This window comes from Panulirus ornatus, chromosome 24 (assembly GCF_036320965.1).
Source record: "Panulirus ornatus isolate Po-2019 chromosome 24, ASM3632096v1, whole genome shotgun sequence".
Classification (NCBI taxonomy): domain Eukaryota; kingdom Metazoa; phylum Arthropoda; class Malacostraca; order Decapoda; family Palinuridae; genus Panulirus; species Panulirus ornatus.
Genome location: NC_092247.1, coordinates 5,461,108 through 5,482,427, shown reverse-complemented (window position 1 = coordinate 5,482,427; position 21,320 = coordinate 5,461,108). Strand labels below are relative to the sequence as shown.

Here is a 21,320-nt window from a genome sequence, read left to right as displayed (position 1 = left end):
TGACTCATTTTATTATTACACCCTGCTGTTTTTATTGCTCTAATTGAGAATTTTTACAGACAGTTGATTTAACGATATTCTTTGAATTCCATCATCTTTTAGACATGACTATACATTTGAAACTATCCTGTTTGAGACGTCATTTGGATTGCCTTCATATTGTATTCATATGATTCATTCTTGCATCTTCTCAGTTGACTCTAATGTTACTTACCTGAATTGCTATGGTTACACCTAGATATTCTCTCTGCATTGTCGTTTTTAGTTACATGCCTGTTAGGATTATATTACTGTTGCCTCTCTATTAAGAATGCTAGAATAGAAATGAAAGTTAGGGGTCACATAACTTCCATGTTTCTCGGGAGATAAGTAATTTGAATAAGGATAGATTTTTTTTTTGCTGTAATTAGAAGAGGACTAATTGATACAAACAGAAAACGTTGCTAAGAAATATAAAGAAGTACTTTTTAGTGTAGTGATTGACGCTTGGAATTCGCTGGGACTATATTGTAAAAGAATCTGAATGTTTTCAAAATAATTTGTGTATTTGTTTGAATTACACAGATACACCGACCCAATGTCCAAGCAAGGTGGTCTGGCCTTAACGCTATATATATATATATATATATATATATATATATATATATATATATATATATATATATATAAAAGAAAAAAGGCCTTCTTGTAAGCAGTAAAAGAAAAGGATAGCAAAGCAAAATCTTGTCTCCCCACCCTCCACTTCCTCCGCCACACGCCGGCAGGAAAACAGTAGAAAAAATACCTTGCAGGATTGAAAAGCCTGAAGGACTTTTTTTTTTTTTTTAAATGGGGAAGGCATGAGGTAGAATGGACATGAATATGTTATGCATCCCATCACCAACGACATGCATCCCTTCACTTTTTGTTATAAAGGCAATCCTAAGGGTAAACTTGAGTTCCAGCCTCTCGACTTACCATGCCTGTATTATTCCTGTTATTATACATGGCCAGGAAGAGATCATTAATTGAGAAGCTATCATGATATACCACTGCGTTATGATGACTGATTATATGAATAATTCAGTACTGAATAACATTTTTGGGGAGCTTAGTAAACATCAATAATGGTGGTACAAAACACTTCGTACAATCCTGATTAATTCGGTGACTTTTAAGTTTTAATTCATTTCCTCAACTTGGTAATGCTGGCGCTACTGTAATGATATGATTACTGCCCACTTCTCATATGTAAGAACTTTTTTGCGTCTGCGTATGTGTTTTTATGCGTTTTCCTTTATGTGACGTGTGTGTGGTAGATTTATTAAATTATATGATTCGAAATATATCATCATAATCAGCGCACATAAATCACGATTTTTCTTGCACATTCAATGACAGCAAAATGAATTGTCTAGAATACCCCTAACACAAGAAATCAAGAAAGGCTGTAGACATAACAATGTGCCATGAAATATGATAGCTCTTGATAAGGTAATGTAAGGACGATCGTTTTTTGTTTCCAAGCCAAGCTTAACTCGAGAGATCATGGGGCAAAGTCGGAATACGTAAATAGAGATTTCATTTAGCCTCTGTCGTCCAGATAAAAGGCAAACTATTGATAAGCCAGGGTGTGTGTTGCACATTGATATAGCTGTGAATACGATCTACTTTCTACTATGATATCTTAGGGAGGTCAAGGTATGTAATCCTGTTGAGGATGTGCGATACTTACTTGCGAGAACCAGCGTATAACGCCATCTGTTGGGTGAAAAAAAATTAGTGATACAGTTGTCGGTTTGGGATTTAATATTCACAAACGGGACCTTCATTTCTCAACTATATTTTGTTTATTATTGTTGTGAGGAAATATTTGAGGTGTGAGCTTATGTACATCGTGTTGCTGAACGTGGATATTTAAAAGCTGATTTCTCATATTATAAACAGCTAGATACGTAGATACGTGAGCTAAGGTGAGACGAAGGAGTTAAACGAAGTCTAGTGCCGTAGATTCAGGTGTGGAAGCCACATTTGTAGGTCGACGAGGTGCATGTCAGGCCTGAGGTAAGTCTTCTGCTTGTGATTTTACCACATTCAGTGTAGTTCATGCTCCCTCGTGACTTGAAAACTATCCTATAGAGAACATTGCATAGGTTTTCTTAGCTTCGAGGATTATTTCGAGATTACGTGTATATAAGGCAAGTAATTCATGGTTCAATTAAGGGCAAATTATGTGTGTTGATGAAGCCCGTTTACAAGGGTCTTAATCATAGTGGAGACAGTGTTAAGAACTTTCCAGTTTATGGTCATGTCTAGGCAGGGCTTTACTGTTGGCAGTAGCATGTTAACTATTACTTTTATCATTCTGACAACCTAGTATTTGCAATGTAATCTCCTCCAAGCAGTTTCTGTGAGTAATCGAGTCACGAAGATGTGATTCTTCTATAAATGTATAGTTATCTGATTGGTATTGTATATTCTATGACATTCCCGTCCTTACATCTTCAAATTGTTTATAGAATATCTTGGTCATTCATCCCTATTGACAATCAACATGAAAAAGGTTAAGAGTTTCATCCCCTTAGCTGGTGGGAGGCTACAGATGACTGACCCTATGTAAGGCTTAGAACGACACTACTCCGTTCAGTGCTGAACGGGTCTGTTGATGTTTATGTTTTTGTGGACTGGGGTTTAAAAAGCCGTAAAGAGCGTGAATATGACAGAGACTATGCGTCTCTCTAGGTAAATATAGATAATGTCTTAGAAGGTGACGAGGCTGTGGATGCATCTTGTTTCAATGGGACGTTTTAATGTAGCGTAACTTAATCAAACTCAAAATTTTCGCAGGACTGAGTTGGGGATCGGGGTAATGGCAGCGGTAGGTATATGGACCTGATTTACATTATCTGTTAGACATTGTTAAAGTCTTATGGACATCAGGGTAATTCGATAAATGGGTGAAGGTATCCCACGTTGGAGAAGAGGGCTCTTAACGAGCACATCAGAATTTGAAATTTTTATACGGACTCGGTGTGTGTTTAGGGTGGAAGGAATGCAGGGAGGCGGGCGATGCCATTGTGAAAAGCGTCTGTAACAGATGGTGGCGAAATCGTTGTAAACGAGATGAACTGCTTCTTTACTCGAGAGATGACAAACGCTGGGTAAGATGGAGTTTTGCTTGTTTGAACGGCTGTACTCATTCAGTTTTTACTTGTCATTAGGTTGATATTGGATCGTATCACGTGTTGTGGTTTAATAGTATGATTATAAGCCTTGTCAGCGGGTGTTTCGCGAATTACTTTTCGCTCTGTTAAGGTTGTCATTGTATTCTTGCTACCTTAGTCTCTTAAAGTTGGGTTGTGATCCAGGGCACGTGTGTGTGTGTGTGTGTGTGTATATATATATATATATATATATATATATATATATATATATATATATATATATATATATATATATATATATATAAACCAAGCCTTAAGCATATGTTTAGTTATGTGTCGTTATAAACATGAATATCTTGAACCCTGGTGGCTTATGTGCATTTCATAGAATGCACTGCATTACCACAAGCATCCCTTCTTGTAGAATTACGCAAAAGCCGCTTTCATCTGTATGGTAACTGATGCTGTTCTTAATATCAACTGGAACCCAGCTTCGTGTGTCATCATTTTGTATTTCCATCTCCCAACGTTAGTAATATAAACTAATGACTATAGATACATACTCATTTATTTCATATATTCAATATACAACTGCGATAAATTATTTTTCTGTACTTAAACAGTTTTACAAGTTTTTTTTAATACAACAAACTCGCATTATCGTCTGTTTCAGCTACAAACTGTTGTATATAGAGGCTTGGTTTTGAATCTGTTGGTTCCATAAGAGGACTAAAGACAGGGTAGGTGTTGTCGTGCCCAGGGACACAAGATCATGTGACTAGCGTCATTATCTTGATTGAAGCCACTGAGAAACATAAACAAATAAATGACTTAATTTGTGTTTGCATAACATTCAAGGCTTTTTTCTCTCTTTCAAATAATGTTTGTTTGTTGATACACTGCATTGTTTTTGGGTGTCCTTACATCTAAAAGGATGGATCAAGAAATCTTAGCCTCGGCCATGATCAGTTTGATTTGGTGGATGTTTAAACTCAGATTTTCACTCATTTTTACGCTTTTAGATATCGAACGCCCGGGTAATTTTCAGTGACTCATAGAATTTAGATGATTTTTTTTTAATCGAACTGAATTTGCTTTGGAAACTGGGGAGCTGTATTAGCTATAAGGTCACCGCTCAGCTGCGTAGGTAGGGTCACCACTTCGAAAGCTATGGAACTGTTCCCCACTTGCTTTGTGACGTGGTTCACTGTTCCAGAAGTTGGGTGACTTTCTTCGAAAGTTCCGTTGCTGTTCCTTAGCTGTAGCCTTGTCTTGTGAATTGGTCCATCACTGTATTGGTCTCTGGGTCTCTCTGCTTCGACAGCAAGGTCACTGCTTCAAAAAAAATGGTTACTCTGGAATATCAGCCACTTCCCACTTTAAATTCAGATTTGTTCATACGGTCCGGCAGCTTGCACGAGTCGAGAAACGTTATAACTTCACTTCTGAATTGATCTAAAAGTAACTTCATTATTAGTTCACCGCTTCTACCTTACTTTATGATCACTGCCACCTTAGTTTCGCTTCACCATCACGATCTTGTGATATTTTCCCGTACCATTTATACCACAGCAGCAACGGGTGTGGCTGCTCTGAAATACCCCGTCCTTCCCTACGGACGGTCAAGAATTGTATACCGTTGCCTCCACCTACAGCGCGGGTTTGGTGCCGTTAACGGCAGCCTCGGCCTTCCCCGTCTGGTTGTCGATGTGGATGGCGGAGTTGTGCTTGTGCTTGGTCCAGTAGGTGACGAGGGCGCAGTAGGGCTGGTCGCGGCCAACTTGGCTGGCCTGTTGCACGGTCTGCGGCAGCGGCTGACCCAGGGTCTCCGGCAGGAAGGTGCTGACGACAACTCCACACACACACAGACCGCACAGGATGTAGTAGGGAAGCCTCCTGTCCGTGTTGCCCTGGATCAAAGATAAACAGATGTTACGGTCATGCACGTGGAAGACTGCGGTCTCGCATTATATATCTAATTGGTATCAAAGCAAAAACTACCATGCATGGAACTGCTGCAGGTGAACAAGAACATGCAAATACAGTGCCACCACTTACTATAGGGAGTGTTAGTCGTACAAACGCTAGAACTACGGACTTCAACTCCCAGTCTGTAGTTTTTTTTTTTTTTTTGTTAATCCTTTCAGACTGTTCATCTGCCGATTATCTCAAACGATAATCATGATAGACGGAGTTGATCATGCGTCTGGCAGCTAGCAAACCATGGCATGTAATTTGCCCCCAAAACTCCCTTAACCAAAAGAATGGCTCGTTTACCACAGAGTAAGAATCACCTACAGCCTCACTCTGACCTTAGATGATACTTAAACATCTGGATGGCCTTGAATAAATTCACATGACCCAATTTCAAGCATCAGGACCTAAATGGTTTAACGTGACCCTCACGGCTAAGCGACTTAACACCACAGTGCTCGGTAGGGTGACACCTCCATCATAACTCGAGCCTCGGCGCTCAAGTTACCCAAGGTCACCCCCTCCTCACAGCCTGGCCGACTCACCAGCGCCATGAGCGAAGGGACGAGGATAGTGGCGGAGAGGCCGGCCACAGCCGTCACGCCGTAGGATATGGAGCGGAGGGGCGTCGGGAAGAGCTCGCCGATCTGCATGTACACCACCAGCACGGCCTCCGTCACGAAGAGCTTCACCAGGCCACAGAACGTCACCAGGAGCCACTCGTCTGTGGGAGGAGAGAGAGGTGAGGTGGACCTGTGGTTAGCTCGCTCGTAGATCATCACACATTCGCCAGATTCCGCCAGTTAAAGGGGTCCTTAGTAAAACCAGGGACCCCCTTTATAAAGGGGTTTCCTGGGGTAATAAGTAAATGGTGTTTGGTAATTTATACAGAATTCTAAGGATTGTAGAGAAGCCGATAGACATATACCAGTTTCCCCACATTGTGATGATAGATACTGATGCGATAAAATTGTCGACTCAGAATTACATAATCGTGAAATCGTTTCTCATTGTTTCCACCTACAAGTAATATTCCTACTATCATCATTTATTCTTGGCTGTGGTACTGAGTATAATCCAGCTCTCGCTTTACCAGTGATTCAAGATAACCCAGCACCTTGGCCCTACCCGTGATGGATGTATTACGGTAGACAACCCAGCTCCTTGGCCCTACCCAGTGATGGATGTATTACGTTAGACAACCCAGCTCCTGGCTCACCAGTGATGACGGTGGACGGCAACACCGCTGAAGATCGCGCCGAGTAGAAGAGTGTAGATGGTGGTCAGTCTGCGCCCCAGGTACTGCGCCGACACCAGACCTAAGATATTACCTGGGATCTCCACCAGCGAGAGCACGAAGAAGTTGACGAACTCGTTGCCCGTCATGTTGTGGATGTTCAGCACGATGCCTGAGTACACCACGCAGAAGATGACCCTGAGGGACGCCACACACACACACAATGTTAGTCGGGGTGTTGAAACCTGAGGTACCAGGTATATTTACAGAACAAGAAATATAAGACTAGCCTATGTGAGATGATGACGCTCATATGACCTTCCCTGTTATGTGTCAACTTGTGTAAAATAGGAGTTCGTTTGGGTGACTGAAAAACGTGAAAATACCGGTAGATGTTCCTTTCGAAAGGGTGATGTAAGGTGTCAAGGGAATGTGCGAGGCATAGATGTGGCGGAACGTCTGACTGCAATGGTTTGAGAGGTACGACACCAGCCATTGTTGACACATGACCGAAGATGACCCACGGGAGGGAAAGGGGGGGAGGGTCATGCTGAATATGTTTAGTGGGTTTGAAAAGATGGCTAAACGTCAATTTGTTAAGGTGTGCGTTATAAGATGTAATGTCAGGCGGGATGCAACACTGGGAATGAACTGTAATTACTGTAAGCAGTTGGATATGTGCCATACAGATGTGGAGGGTGTGGGGTTGTGGCAATGTTGTTACACGTATGTTGTATAGTGACGAGGTAGATGTAGTTGTGGTAACAAGGCGGCTCCCGTGACACGAGCTGAGTGTAGTAACGCGTTTAGTAACACAGTAACGCGTATAGTAACACAGTAACGAGTGTAGTAACACAGTAACGCGTGTAGTGACGCAATAACGAGTGTAGTGACGCAATAACGAGTGTAGTGACGCAGTAGCAAGACCCACATATTTAGGGTGGTGATGGCGAGGTGCTTCCTTAGCATCCTGTGTCTGAGGAGGTCCTTGACGGAGGCGGACTTCCTCTCTGCGGCCTTGGCCTCCAGCAGCAGCTGGCGGAGGTGTGGCGGGGTCCTCCTGCCGTTGGTGGCCGCCACCTGCACCATGATGGCCTGGCACTCCTCCACGCAGTCCATGGAGAGCAGCCACCTCGGCGACTCCGGCAGGAACCTGGTGGGAGCAACACTTTGGTGTTATCACGACAAACGCTAATGATAGCGATAATTTAGCCAGATATGTGATAATAATAATAATGATAATGATAATAATAATAATAATAATAATAATAATGATAATAAAAATGATAATAATAATGCTACTACTACTACTTCTAGTGACAATAATAATAATAATTATAATGATAATAATAATAATAATAGTGCTACTGTAGTGATAATAATAATAATAATAATAATGATAATAATAATAATAATAATAGTGCTACTACTACTACTTTTAGTGATAATGATAATAATAATGATAATAATTATAATAATAATGATAATGATTATAGTGATACCAATACAACTAATGATGATAATAATAATAATAATAATAATAATAATAATAATAATAATAACAATAATAATGATAATCTTCCACTGAGAAACCTTTAAGGGCTAATAACGATGATAATAGTGAATATGAAAATGATAACACTGATACAGTGATACTAACGAAGATAATGATCATAATAGTAGTAGTGATTAATGATAGCAATTATCATTATCAATTTGGTTGGATCAGACTGTTGGAGAGTTTGAACACATGTGGCAGGTTAACACCACTAGCAGCAGGTAACAAGACATCCAGAAGTGACGGAAGTTAATATACATATATTTTTTCTCCGTAAAAAATACTTAAGGAAAACGTTGAAGGAGTCGAGATTCGAAGTACTTAAGTATAAGTCATAAGTAGTTCAGGTTCGAAGTGAGCTGAGGAGGGAAAGAATGGGGCATGTGGGCCCACCGCTAACCATTGTCCAGTGACGTGGGTCTGTGATGGGCACTAATTTCCTGGCCAGTTAGATCCACTGTTGTCCAGTTAACATGTCAGGCACGTGGTCGTTAGCCTCTGTCCACGGGCTCGGCACCAACGGCGACAAGACTTAAAAACGCGGGTGTTGCCTACAGGCACGTGGTCATCTTCGTCCATCCCATCTAATGCACGTGGTCATATCCGTCCATCTCATCTAATTCACGTGGTCATCTCCGTCCATCTCATCTATTGCACGTGGTCAGCCTGATGGTTAATCCCTCCTACTTCACGTGGTTATCCCTTCTACTACACGTGGTCAGCCAGGTGGTTAACACCCTACTGCACGTGGTCACTTACCACGGAGCCCTTCCGTCCTCTATCGCGTGGTCACTGCAGAGCCCCTTCCCTCCTACCTCACGTAGTCATCTGGGAGCACTTCCCTCCGTAGTCCTACCGCACGTGGTTAGCTGATGGCAGGGCAAGGGTCGCCATGCCAGCAGTGAGGGGTAACAGTCCACACATACACACACCTCCTCCTCCTCCTCCTCATCTGAGTTCCTGCCTGGCCGCCCGCCCTGACGTCTGGCAGCGCTGCTCCTCAACGAAAACGCCTTTCCGCTCCTCCCACCAGCAGCAGTTCAGACTTTTAACAGTTCAATCTCTCGCGTTGGCATCCGCCCGTGATCCTGCATGTCCCAGGCAGAGACGCCGTGGTAAACATGTTACCCTTTAACACCCGGAAGGTTAGCGGGTTGTGTGGCTGTGGCAAGGGAGCTCCTCCGCTGAGCTTGCTACATCGGCGGTGAAATGTAGCCGCTTTGTGTCATTAGTAACTCGAGGGGGGGTGTCTCCCTGATGTTATTAGCTCTCCCGTTTCTTCGTTTTCTTCTACCAACCTCACGACGGCCCCACATCTACGGGTTGTTACGAGTGGCAGTCCCCTCTTCTGCTTCACCTGTTGTCCTCTTCTTTCGTCGGGCAGTTCCCTCTCACGATGCTAACAACACTGCATCGATTCTCTTATGTGTTACGGATGTTGTAGTGTATAATTAGGTTGTGATTCAGTAGACGTGTTCGACAATCCACTTCTGTGATTCGGGAGTGAGTGGAGTGCCAGTGCAAGCTGCAGCAAATTACGAAATGCTACTGGATTTCAGGAGGTGTATTGGAATGCCATTGGATTATACGTAATGGACTAATATTGGTATGTGGAAGGGGCGTAAAGCGATGCCGTGGACATGGGGGTTTATTAGAACGGAGAAATCAACTCATGAGGTTTGTAGAGGTGAGGAAAGACAAACATGGAGGGTATCTATCGTGTACACGACAACATGGAGGGTATCTATCGTGTACACACTGGTAGATGTGTTGGGTAGTGCACCGTGTGAGGAGCGCTGTTTAGTGGGGTCGAGTGTGGGGCAGGTCGTGAGAGGACTTACCTCCAGTACAGCAGGAAGAGGATGGACGGGGCGTGGCAGAGGATTCCGAAGGTCCTCCAGTGGGCGAGGAGCCAGGCGCACAGGGACACGCAGCACATGCCCAACGTGCCCAGCACGAAGGAGAGCGCCGCCGTCATCCCACGCAGCCTCTCGGAGCTGAGTTCGACCACTGTCAACATCAGAAACATCGTTAGGTACCCCCCACGCTCGCCTCGCTCTTAACCAGAGATTAACAACGAGTCGTTAGTGCTCTTAAACAAACAAGTAATTCAACCATTTTCACTTCCCTGTTTCATTCACGGACCACGTGTGTAGTTGGGGTGTATGTGGTCTTTGAATTGTCCTCAGCTCCTGAAGGAGGTGTGAAGAGATTTTTCGGGCGGTGGGTGTCACGCTGACGCCGCCAGCAAGACCCATATATGTATGGTACTTACCAATAATGTAGGGCATCTGGTAGATGCTGAAGAAGGCGAAGCAGGCGAGGAAGCGGGCCGTGGCGAAGAGCTGCCAGCTGGGCATGTACATGTTGACGACGCCGAAGAAGAAGTTGATGGTGGCCGCCAGGAAGAACACTGGCCGACGACCTACCCTGAGGGAGGATTACGGATCATGTTAGTGTCTCACGTTGCGTCATTGAGAGGAAACTAAGATGGCAGAAGTAAACCATCATCAAGGAGAACCTAAGGTAATGGAGGAGGGGAACCATCGCGCCAAGTAGAGGAGGCGAATTTACCAGCGTAAGCTACATTTCTGGAACTCGATCTCTCTGGTTCAGTGTAGATGATGTGATCAGCGGCACAGGTTTGAAAATGATTTAATCTTTGATCCTTAACCAGATGCAAAGCACATCTTCAGAAATAAAAGTTGTTTATTTCTTAAACTCTAAGGAACTGTACAGCTGTATATTTAGGGCAATGGAGAGAGGGTGTTAGCAAAACGCACCTAGGCTTAATCTAGCAGAATTTTTCAGTTAATAAACATATTTTCAAACACTTTTACTTTACATGATTTGCGATAAGTGAAGGCCAGTACTTATTCCTTACGTCGTGGATCAATCTAGAGAATTCTCGTGTGATGAGACAGAGAACGATCACATTTTCCTTTGTAAACAGCAGGACACACCAGTCTGCACTCACCCCTTGCAGTGGAGTGTTGCTGTACAGCTGAATGTGATCATATGTGTGTGTAATGCTGCTCACCAACCAAGATCTCAGCAGCTGCCATGCAGCTTCGTCTTTCCGTGTCATGGTGAAGGAGATAGATGGCTCTCGACGACAGCTGCACCACCAGAACAGCGTGTCTAAAGATGATGCTGCTGGCGGACTGAGCGGCTCCAAGGATCTTTCTTCATCGTGAACACGACGACGTGCTCAGGAGTTGTACCATCGGTGCGCAAGGGTTGTACCGTCGCGACGGTGCTCATGAGTTGTACCGTCGTGTTCAAGGGGTCATATACTGTCGGACTCGAGGGCTCATACCGTCGCACTCAAGGGGTCTTACCGTCGTGTTCAAGGGGTCATACCGTCGCACTCAAGGGGTCTTACCGTCGTGTTCGAGGGGCCATACCGTCGCACTCAAGGGCTCATACCGTCGCACTCAAGGGGTCTTACCGTCGTGTTCAAGGGGTCATACCGTCGCACTCAAGGGGTCTTACCGTCGTGTTCGAGGGGCCATACCGTCGCACTCAAGGGCTCATACCGTCGCACTCAAGGGGTCTTACCGTCGTGTTCAAGGGGTCATACCGTCGCACTCAAGGGGTCTTACCGTCATGTTCGAGGGGTCATACCGTCGCACTCGAGGGATCATACCGTCGCACTCAGGGGGTCTCACCGTCGTACTCAAGGGGTCCTAACTAACCACAGGATGCGAGGAGCACTTCAGAATAGCCAGAGTCACTTACCTGTCAGCCAGGATGGAGAGCAACAGCGTTCCGACAGCGTTACCGGCCACCGCCAGGGAGAATATGGTGGTGACGGTGGAGGCGTCGTCGCACACCCAGTTGAAATGCGTCACGGACGTCTCCTGCCAGTTGGTGCGATCGTAGTCCCATCCATACTGACAACCTGTGCAGCAGGAGAGGGAGGAGGGAGGGAGTGTGTGTGAGAGGGAGTGTGTGAGAGTCATCTGGTGAGGTTCACGCCCTCGCTGAACTGCATGGGTTGAGCCGGAGGGAGAGGATGGGTGGAATGGTGCCCCACAGCTTGGATTGCTTCTGCTGCGATACGTGTTGGCCGTTTCCCGCGTGAGCGAGGTAGCGCCAAGAACAGGCTACTTCCGTTCGAGCTTTTATTAGAGACTGAAGTAGTACAAGGAAGGGAACGTTCTCACCCCCCCCCCCCCTCAACCTGCTCTCGTCCCGTTTAATCGCCTTCTACGACACGTAGGGAGTACGAGGGACGTACTCTTTTTCTCTCCCTATCCCTAGGGATAGGGAATATATTCCTAACGCTACATCACTGAAATAGTCCTCACACTGTGTCACTTCATAGAACGTTAACATAACTGTACCTTGAATACAGAATTTAGATACAGCAGGATATTATTGGCAGATCATCAAGTAACTGATAATGTTGAGTACAGAATCACATTACAGTAGTAAGTGCGTCACGGATCATTACTATTGCAGAAAATTGTTAGACTAAAAAGACTCATGAGAGTAACTCTTCGTCAGGGGTAAGGGATGTATGAAGGACCTCGGTGACGGTCGCGCGTGACTGACCCATGATCGTGGTGTTGTCGATGACGAAGTGGCCATCGAAGTCGCCCCCGCCCTGCTGGCCTCCGCTGTACCTCACGTTGTACATGCGACACTCGCTCAGGTGCCTCCTCCCGTCCGCTCCAGATTCCCTAGAGTAAAAAACCAACAGTTACTACGTACTCACACACACACACACACACGAGGTTCCTTGAGCACATTTTCCTTAGTTCCCCTCCGAAAATTCAGACCTTCAACGGGTTTCCAATTTCCTCTTTCCCTGGGCTTCCAAAGGTGCTGCTTCAACACGGGTGGATGGGTGGGTGTGTGTGGGGGGAATTCTACATTTTGAATGAATTGTGATTGGAACGAAGCGGATCAAGATAATGGTATCGATACTTGAGCTCATGACGGCTCGACCCTAAGGACTTGTGATGGGCCCCTGCCCTTAAGTGGTATGTAGAAGACAAGGCCATAATCTTACCCAAGGGTCGTGCCGAGGTGCTCAAAGGGCCCCCCATACCCATATGTACTCAAGGTGTTCATAGTCATGAGTCCTCATGTGTACCTACATCTAGGCCTTAGAAATTGCAAGGTTTCTGGAATGTAAGTAACTGGTTTACTTAAACTAGTATACACCCTTAAGTATGTCAGGACCTTGCTGGATTTTCACATACCGCCAGTTAAGTAATCGAAATCACAGAGACAGAGACCCGAACTTGCCTCAGTCGAGGTGAGTGAGGACACAGCAGGCGGCACTCACCACGGCAGAGTCATGTTTTGCCATTCGTGGAGGCTGAGGTTGCGCCAGGGGCGTCCGGGCACGTGACACGTGTGGCCTGGGGTAGACATCATGAGGAGGAGGGACGAGGCGCCGAAGGGGGAATAGAAGGAGAGTGGGAGCATGAAGCCGTACAGGAGCAGCTTCTGGTAGCGCCCCTCCGTGCCCACGGCCGCCAGGACTCTCTCGAAGGGGCTGAGGCTGGCGGCGTCGTCATCGCTCGGGTCCTCGTCCACGATCGTCTTGCTGTCGCTGCTCCTCTTGTGTTCGTCGTCTTCATCCATCATGGCACCGGTCTCCTTCCTGCCACCACCACCACCACCACCACCTTCTGCTCTCGACGACACGGCTTCGCTGGAGGAAGAAAGTGGAGACAACTTTTATGGAAGGACAAGAAAAAAGACCCTCTGGCGGGGGTCAGAAACCAGGAGTCAGTATGGGTGAGGGGAGGGATGATGGACTTGCCCAGGGAGGGAGGGAGAGAGTGTTGAGTGATGTCGGTGGTGTAGAGATGAGGTCCAGACACGGGCTTCCAAACGGAGGAGAGATGACAGCTGTGTATGTAATGAATAGCGTTGGTGATAAGATACCGCCCTGTGGGACCCCAATGGACAGAGGAAATATTTGGTGACGTCGCCGAGTTATTGACCATTTCTGCGAAGCGCTGGTGAATGAAGTCTTACAATAGTCTTCATGTCATATGTGGCGTGTATGACTGAGGTAGTTCACATTGTCCAAAACTTTGCTTATATCCCTTTGTATCACCGTGCAGTTCAACGCAAGTGAACTAAACTAAAGTCTCTGTATCTTGTGTCTGTGGTTACGAAAAAAAAAAAAAAAACACCCTCGTGCGAAGCTCTCTCTCTCTCTCTCTCTCTCTCTCTCTCTCTCTCTCTCTCTCTCTCTCTCTCTCTCTCTCTCTCTTCTCTCTCTCTCTCTCTCTCCTCCCCATCCTGTTCCCCTAAAATCCTTTGATGTTACAACAGAGTCCCATCTACAGGCATCCTGTGTTATTGTTGTTGGTTCGGACGGGCGGTTACGGCGCTGGTGACACAGCCAGCCCGCATTTCACACCTCTTCACAGGGTTTGTTTTTGATTGTATTTTCCTCTCGTCCCTTCTACTCCCTCATCCCTCTTGACCGTAACGGTATGGTCCTTGAACACGGCGGCGCGGTCCTCAACCACGACGGTACGACCCTTGAACACGGCGGTACGGCCCCCAACCACGACGGTACGTCCCTAGAACACAACGGCGGTACGGCCCTCAACCACGACGGTACGTCCCTAGAACACAACGGCGGTACGGCCCTCAACCACGACGGTATGACCCTTGAACACGATGGCACGACGTCCGCGTATGATGGCTTATTCTTTAACTTGGCACATTTATCCCATTCCCTCCGTCCCGAGCCCTCGCCCATCTGTCCACCCCTAACAGCTTCTTCCCAGCTGGTGTGCGTATGTGTATGTGTGTGTGTGTGTGTGTGTGTGTGTGTGTGTGTGTGTGTGTGTTCTCCAACCCACGACCCTGGCAACAGTCAACTCGTAACAATAACTGCGTCTGATGGGCGTCCGATTCTCTGAAATAAGATTCCTGACTCATCACCATATCTTTTTGAGGTAGCTTCCTCATTATCACATGGGTGAGTCATGAACACACACACACACACACACACACACACACACACACACACATTCTGCTTATACCCCAATGAAATTCCATGGAATCCAAACCTCTGATATCACCCGACCTCTTCGAATCCTCGGGTTCCGTTCGCCGAAAAGGGAGAAATTCATCAATTGATTTGAGGATACGAACAATCAGTCAGTCTGTCTGCCGTCGTGGCGTTCACCCTCTCAATTAGTGGCTGATCACTAGGTAGCTATTGCCATCTACGCGACCGCGATTTGCGCTGGAAGTTGGAGCTACGTGTGTATACTTAACTCACCCTCTCCTTATTCTCCCGGCAGAAAACGCACCCTAAGTGTCACTTGTAAGGAAACGCGTCATATTAGGCTATGATCTTCTCTCTTTAGGGCCAACAAGGTGCGGGACTCAGGGAGAAGCCGGACAAAGAGTCATAACTAAATTGATTTCAAAATATGTGGCTGTACTGGATGAGCGCCCTCCTTTCCCTGGCATGGTTCACGGTGAACAGATGATGACTTGATTCGTCAACCATATGGCACACAGGAGGATGACTGACAAGCCTGGATGGCTGACACCAGCAGCTCGACGCCCCAGGGACCCAAGGCTGACACCGTCAGCCCAATGCCCTACAGAGGGACCCCAGAATCCAAGGCTGACACCGTCAGCCCGACACCAAGACAAAGAAATAGAGACAGCGGAAGACATGGGAGGGAGAGAGAGAGATGGGACGAGTGTTCTCTCTCTCCCCCACATACATAAACCCTCACAATGAGTTCCCATCGCGTGAGTTAACTCCCTCACTCCAAGGTTAAAACCTTTACAAGAAAACGACCCCATTTTAAAGCCAGGCCGTCTGGTGCGCTTGTGTGTCTTACCTTCGCCTTGTGGCGGAGGTGGTTGTGTGCGAGTAAACCCAACCCTCGTACCCAAGGAGACCACTTTTGAAGCAGCAGTTCTCGGACGTTGCTGTATAGGAGGCATAAAGAAATTTCACCAGATGAAGTTTTCCCTCCCTAATAGCACGCCAGTAGCCAAATGGCGGAAGGAACACTTGACGTTAAAGATACAGGGAAGGAGCACCCTTATAGTTTATTGGGCCCCCCGCCTTTTTTTACCATCTTAACATACGAGGAACTTTCGAAACGTGAGACATTCAATTGATCTCAGTCAGTTCAGTGTTTCGAACATGACACAAGACGTCGATATTATGGAACTTTAATCGAAAAGACAAAAACCTTGAACTGTCAGAGTTGATGAGTTTCATCCCCATTAACCATAGTAATACGACCCCCATTTAGGTACGATGGCATGACCACTGACCTCACTCTCAGCTGGGAGAGGTCAAAGATATTAATGAGGGTTCACGAGATATGGGTGGTGGTGGGTGCACGGCGTTTCTGGCCGAGAGCGGACATAGGGCAATAAGCTTTCTTGGAAGCGGCGGAGGATGGGACAGTGTGGGAGCACATTATACCCTGGCTGATGGGAGGGAGAGAGTGTGTGTGTGTGGGACGGTTGTGGTGGTATGGGAGGGTACGTATGGGAGAGCAGTTGGGAGGAGAGAGGAAGAGAAGGAATTGGTAAGAGAAGAAAAAAGGAAAAAAAGTCGATACAGATGCGACTGAAGCTAAAAAAGGAATGAAAATGAGAATTGAAAAGAGACAGGACGTGAATGACGACGATGAAATGAACTGAAAACGGGAATCATGAAGTGTCGTGAGGGATGCGACTATTTTGATTCACTGTTTACACCACCCTGTCCTCGGTGTCTCCACCTTCGCCCCTTTGCCTCAGCAGCTACAGTACTAACACGGTTCCCAGAATATCCTCTAATGCTGGGCGGAGCAGAATATAGAAGAGATATATCATTACACCCCCGACATACGTCTTCGGGAGCCACTTGATACTTAAGCAGCCTTACACACACACACACACACACACACACACACACACACACACACACACACTTGGTCCCTTCTGGCTGAAGTAAAAGAGTCTGGTGGAGTATTTACATAACATTATTATTACGATTGACATCAGACGCAAGGCCGTCAGACTAAACTGGCCGTGTACCGTCGTGCTCAAGGGTCGTACCGTCGTGCTGAATGGTCTTGTCGTCGTCCTCAAGGGTCGTGCTTTGGAGCTCAAGGTGTTCCTGAACAGTTTGGATTCATCATACGGTTGTGGTGTGAGGAAGGATGTCATGGGTGACCCTGGCAAGGTGTTATGACGTTTCCGTTTGTGTGGGAGTTGTGGACGACGCGTCGCAATGTGTTGTGGGAAGGGTTGATATATATATATTTTAAGTGTGCACAGCTTGGCGTGCAGACACTCAAGGTCAGCATGGGGCTTTTATCATCAATTTCTGTAAACATTTGTATGGAATTGTATAATCCTGATAACGCTTATTTTTTTTTTATTTATTTGTACTGTTGTTTACCGTACACACACACACACACACACACACACACACACACACACACACACACACACACACACACACACACACACACCCATGTTGTAGCTGGAAGCATTGCTGACCATGAGTCAACATGGGCCCGGCGTGGGCTCGAGTCCTTGGTGCGGTAGTCGGACCAACACACAACCCACGGTGTTCATCCTCCCTTGGGACTGGTCGATAAATGGGTACCTGGCTTAGGCTGGTGTGTGTGTGAGCACGTATATACACAGGAAGAGACATGGTACCTATTTGCAAGGTTCAGAGACGAGGCAACAGGAGTGTAAAACTCTCATCTTCTACATAAATAGTAATTATACACAAGTGCTGGAGCAGGCAGTCATGGATATATGTGGTTGAGGGCTAGGGTTAGCGAACCAGTGATGATGGACGGTAGGACGAGTAGGATCTGTTATGAATAGCGGGTAGAGGACCATTCATGTTGTCCTCAAGGTCATCCCTTAACCTAGAGCAAATGTTTGGTGCTGGCCAAACGCCATTGGCTGCCCACTTGCCTAGTTTTATTTCATGGATTTTTACGTATGGTTTAACAGTGGGAAGTGTCAGACAGAGTAATAATAATCCCTTGGCTGTTAACAAGAGCTGCCAACGTTCACTTTTTTATATTTTCATGCACTTATGAAAGTGTTTGCTGTAGCTGGAATTGTGGATCCTTTTATATGAATAATAAGGAAGTGTGTGGTATAGGGGGGTCATTCCTCATTGTTTTGTGAAAGTGTTTACAAACAGCTTGCTTCGGTGCCTATTTTAAGTCGAGGTGCGTTTAAGGAAAGTATATTTTGCGATATCATGCAGTGTAACTTACTGAAAGGGCTTAGAAAGTCCTTTTTTTTTTTTTTGTCTGTCCCCCGCCCAAAGTTGTTTATAGAGTCCCCAGAACTTGTAGGTGCGTGATACCATCAAAATGATGGAGAAAAACTGTTTGTGAAACTGATTGTAAAACTGCCGCCGGTGCGGAAGTGTACCCAAGACCCCACAAGAGTGGAGGTTAACGGACACTAAATAGGTGGATGTGTTCCATCCGATGGAGAGCGGCCTTGAAAAGGGGCGAAAAAGAATGAAAATACATCGAGAAATCTGTCGAAAGTAGCTATTCCCGTTGGCCGGAAGAGCGGCAGTGGACGAGGTAACTAAAGCTGTGGAGGAGTTTATTTTTCTTTTTTTTTTTCGGTTGCTGCATGTTTCGTCGCCCGAGTCTCCAGTGATGATACAGACTGTCGCAGTAATATTTCAGACCCCTGTTTTTGCTTGTGAATTAACTGGACACAGTTAAGGTGTGGTTATTACTTTGGATAGGGACACAGCTTAGCCGTTCCTTGCCAGGGCAAAGAGCAATGGGTTAAAGTCTACGAGACACCGTGGTCAAGGGCCAGGTCTGTGTCTTTTAAAGACAGCTTTCTCCAGACTGTATCAAAGAACTCTTCAAAGGAAGTGTGTACGTTGCACTTTCAAGGTCCATTGTTATGACGGCCCTCTGCTGTTCGAAACTAGTAAGGCTTCCCTAACCCTGACCACCATTACAAACTGCGCAAGGTGAGCGACGCTGCCAGTAAACGGCCTTCGGCAGTAGAGTCCAATTAAACGCATCATTTGTCTGCGTCTGAGCCAGTTTGTGTTGTGCCCGCATCGACTCCGACGCTCACCTTTTTCTGTCCAGTGCGCGGACAGGATAGCGTTTAAATACCTACTGTATTGAATAGATAACGTGACATTACGGGAAAATAAAGCAGACTTGAACCTAACAATTATGGTAACTTTTGTCATATGAAATAGATTTTCCCCTCTTTGTCCGCTGCACTTATATTCCAGACTGAGAGAGAGAGACTCTTGTAAACGCTTGGGTAAAAATCTCGTATAAAGAAATGATTGAGTCCTACGACGGAGATTCCCGCTACAAATAGCGATTGAGCTCAAAACCTCAGATGCAGTGAAAGAGCTGGAAGCTGCACGAAAGCTTTCGTCAGTTTCCTTGCGCTACCTCGCTAACGCGGGAGACAGCGACAAAGCAAAATAAAAAAAAATAAAATAAATAATATTAGTGTCTCCTATCAAGAGCATTCCAGTTATCCAGTAGTCACGAAATTTCGCTTTTATTAAAGTTCATCTTGAATTTTCAACGGTGGAATGACATACCTTCATCTAGTTCTTTGACGTTTGGTAGCCCGTACCACGAAAGTCGTATGGTATGGGAACAATATTATCACCTCCTGCATGTAGCTGTTCCCATGAGCTTTGTTTTTTGATATATACGTAGACCTTATGAACCCCAGGGTTAATGCAAATGGCAGTTTTTAATGAAATCCCATCCGGTAGATGGAAATTTATCTGGCAGAAACTAAAACATGTGCAAGTATGATGGTAACCTTGGACTTTTGACCTGTCAAAAATGGATGCGACTCGTATGCGAAAATGTAATCAGTTACCTCTTATCTTCAGACTGATTAGGGAACTATGTTGACTTATAAGAGACACTGGGGTTTGATGTCGATAAAGTTCGTCCCGTTGAAGTCGATTTACTGTGTGGAAAGTCAGTCTTCCCCAAGATTTCTTGTGTAGCAGTGTCCTTGTCCTCTGACCTTTTTGACCGAAATTCAACAGCGCTCGTGGCTTTTCTCAAAAGAATCTTCACACCAAATTTTGTTGGAATCGGGCAACGGGATTTGCGATTATATTGTGAAAACTCAATTATGGACGGTCGGAAAAGTCGATTGCTGTGTGACATCCTAAAATTGTTGCGCGGGGACCTAACTTTTGCATGGCCTTGAAATCACCTCAAAAATCATATCAAGGTGCAGGAGCGACCTTGACCATATGACTTCGAAATCAGAAACACACTTTTTTTTTCCTTAAACTTATCTTCGTATTTTTTTTTTTTTTTTTTTTTTTTTTAGTAAAGTCGGACTTTTGAGTTTTGCACTTACTGTCATCTGAACCCAACAAACTAAGAACAGACAGACGCACGGACGGGAATGCCATTTCCAATAAGGCAACCCAAATCTTTCGATGTACAGGGAATCTTAAGGGTCAACGAATTTTTGTACTACCTTTAATTATGTAACATCAGTTAAGGGACAACATGAATATATTATAACATCAGTTAAGGGACAACATATAAAGATACAAGCTAATCGTTAACAATGGCCAAAATCCCCAGAAACATTGATGCTCTAAGCCCCCCTAAAAAGGGTATTATCATTTTTGGTCATACGCATCGATTTAATAACAGATGAAAAGACTTAGACCCCTCTGGCTTCAATCTCGTAAGGTTCCCGTGGTAGGATTTTCACTGTCATGAGTAGAGTCAACTGCTTATTAGACACTGAAGTTTATCATCTCATGCAACTCTCCCTTGAAGCAAAACGTAATCTTTTACCTTACACTCTTTTCTTTGTTAAGTGCTGCTGTTCTGCTGTAGACTACATTTTTCGTAACATCCTTAGTAAATGACGGTCCATGTGGGCCTCGATTAATATCTCTCGAGTAATATCCGCCGTTCAGTTATCTCGCTCTGCTGCTGTCAAGAACCTGAGGGCTGCAGTCATCTTCGAGCGGCCGCCCTCCCACGAGCCAGAGAGGCAACGGCACTTTGCTAACCACCACTTATTCACAACTTCCCCTCTCGACGCGGCGCCCCAACGGTTTTGACCGAGTGTTGCCACCGGGGACACCAGTTATCGTACCGGCCTTCACCCTCTCTCTCTCTCTCTCTCTCTCTCTCTCTCTCTCTCTCTCTCTCTCTCTCTCTCTCTCTCTCTCTCTCTCTCTCTCTCTCTATCTATCTATCTTTAAACGTATCGAATGTGCGTCTCTCTCTCTGTCTTTAAACGTATCGAATGTGCGTTAATGAATGATCAAAGTGAATGTATCAGTTACAGTAATTACAGTAAATGAGTAAATGAATAATTTACAATAATTTTTTTTTGTAAAGTGTTGGTACAAAAAGATAAACGTAATTATTTC

At 45.4% G+C, this 21,320-nt stretch overlaps 1 protein-coding gene across 1 annotated transcript; it reads right to left on the bottom strand.

Annotated features, from left to right (window-relative positions):
- Positions 1-3,693: 3,693 nt before the first annotated feature.
- Positions 3,694-20,981, bottom strand: LOC139757021 (organic cation transporter 1-like). Its single transcript, XM_071676985.1, is given in 11 exon segments — positions 3,694-5,053; positions 5,663-5,841; positions 6,337-6,352; positions 6,354-6,552; positions 7,286-7,507; positions 9,754-9,922; positions 10,188-10,342; positions 11,654-11,816; positions 12,473-12,600; positions 13,212-13,583; positions 20,734-20,981. Coding segments are annotated over 10 exon segments (1,797 nt in total). The 5' UTR covers positions 13,517-13,583; positions 20,734-20,981; the 3' UTR covers positions 3,694-4,792.
- Positions 20,982-21,320: the final 339 nt, after the last annotated feature.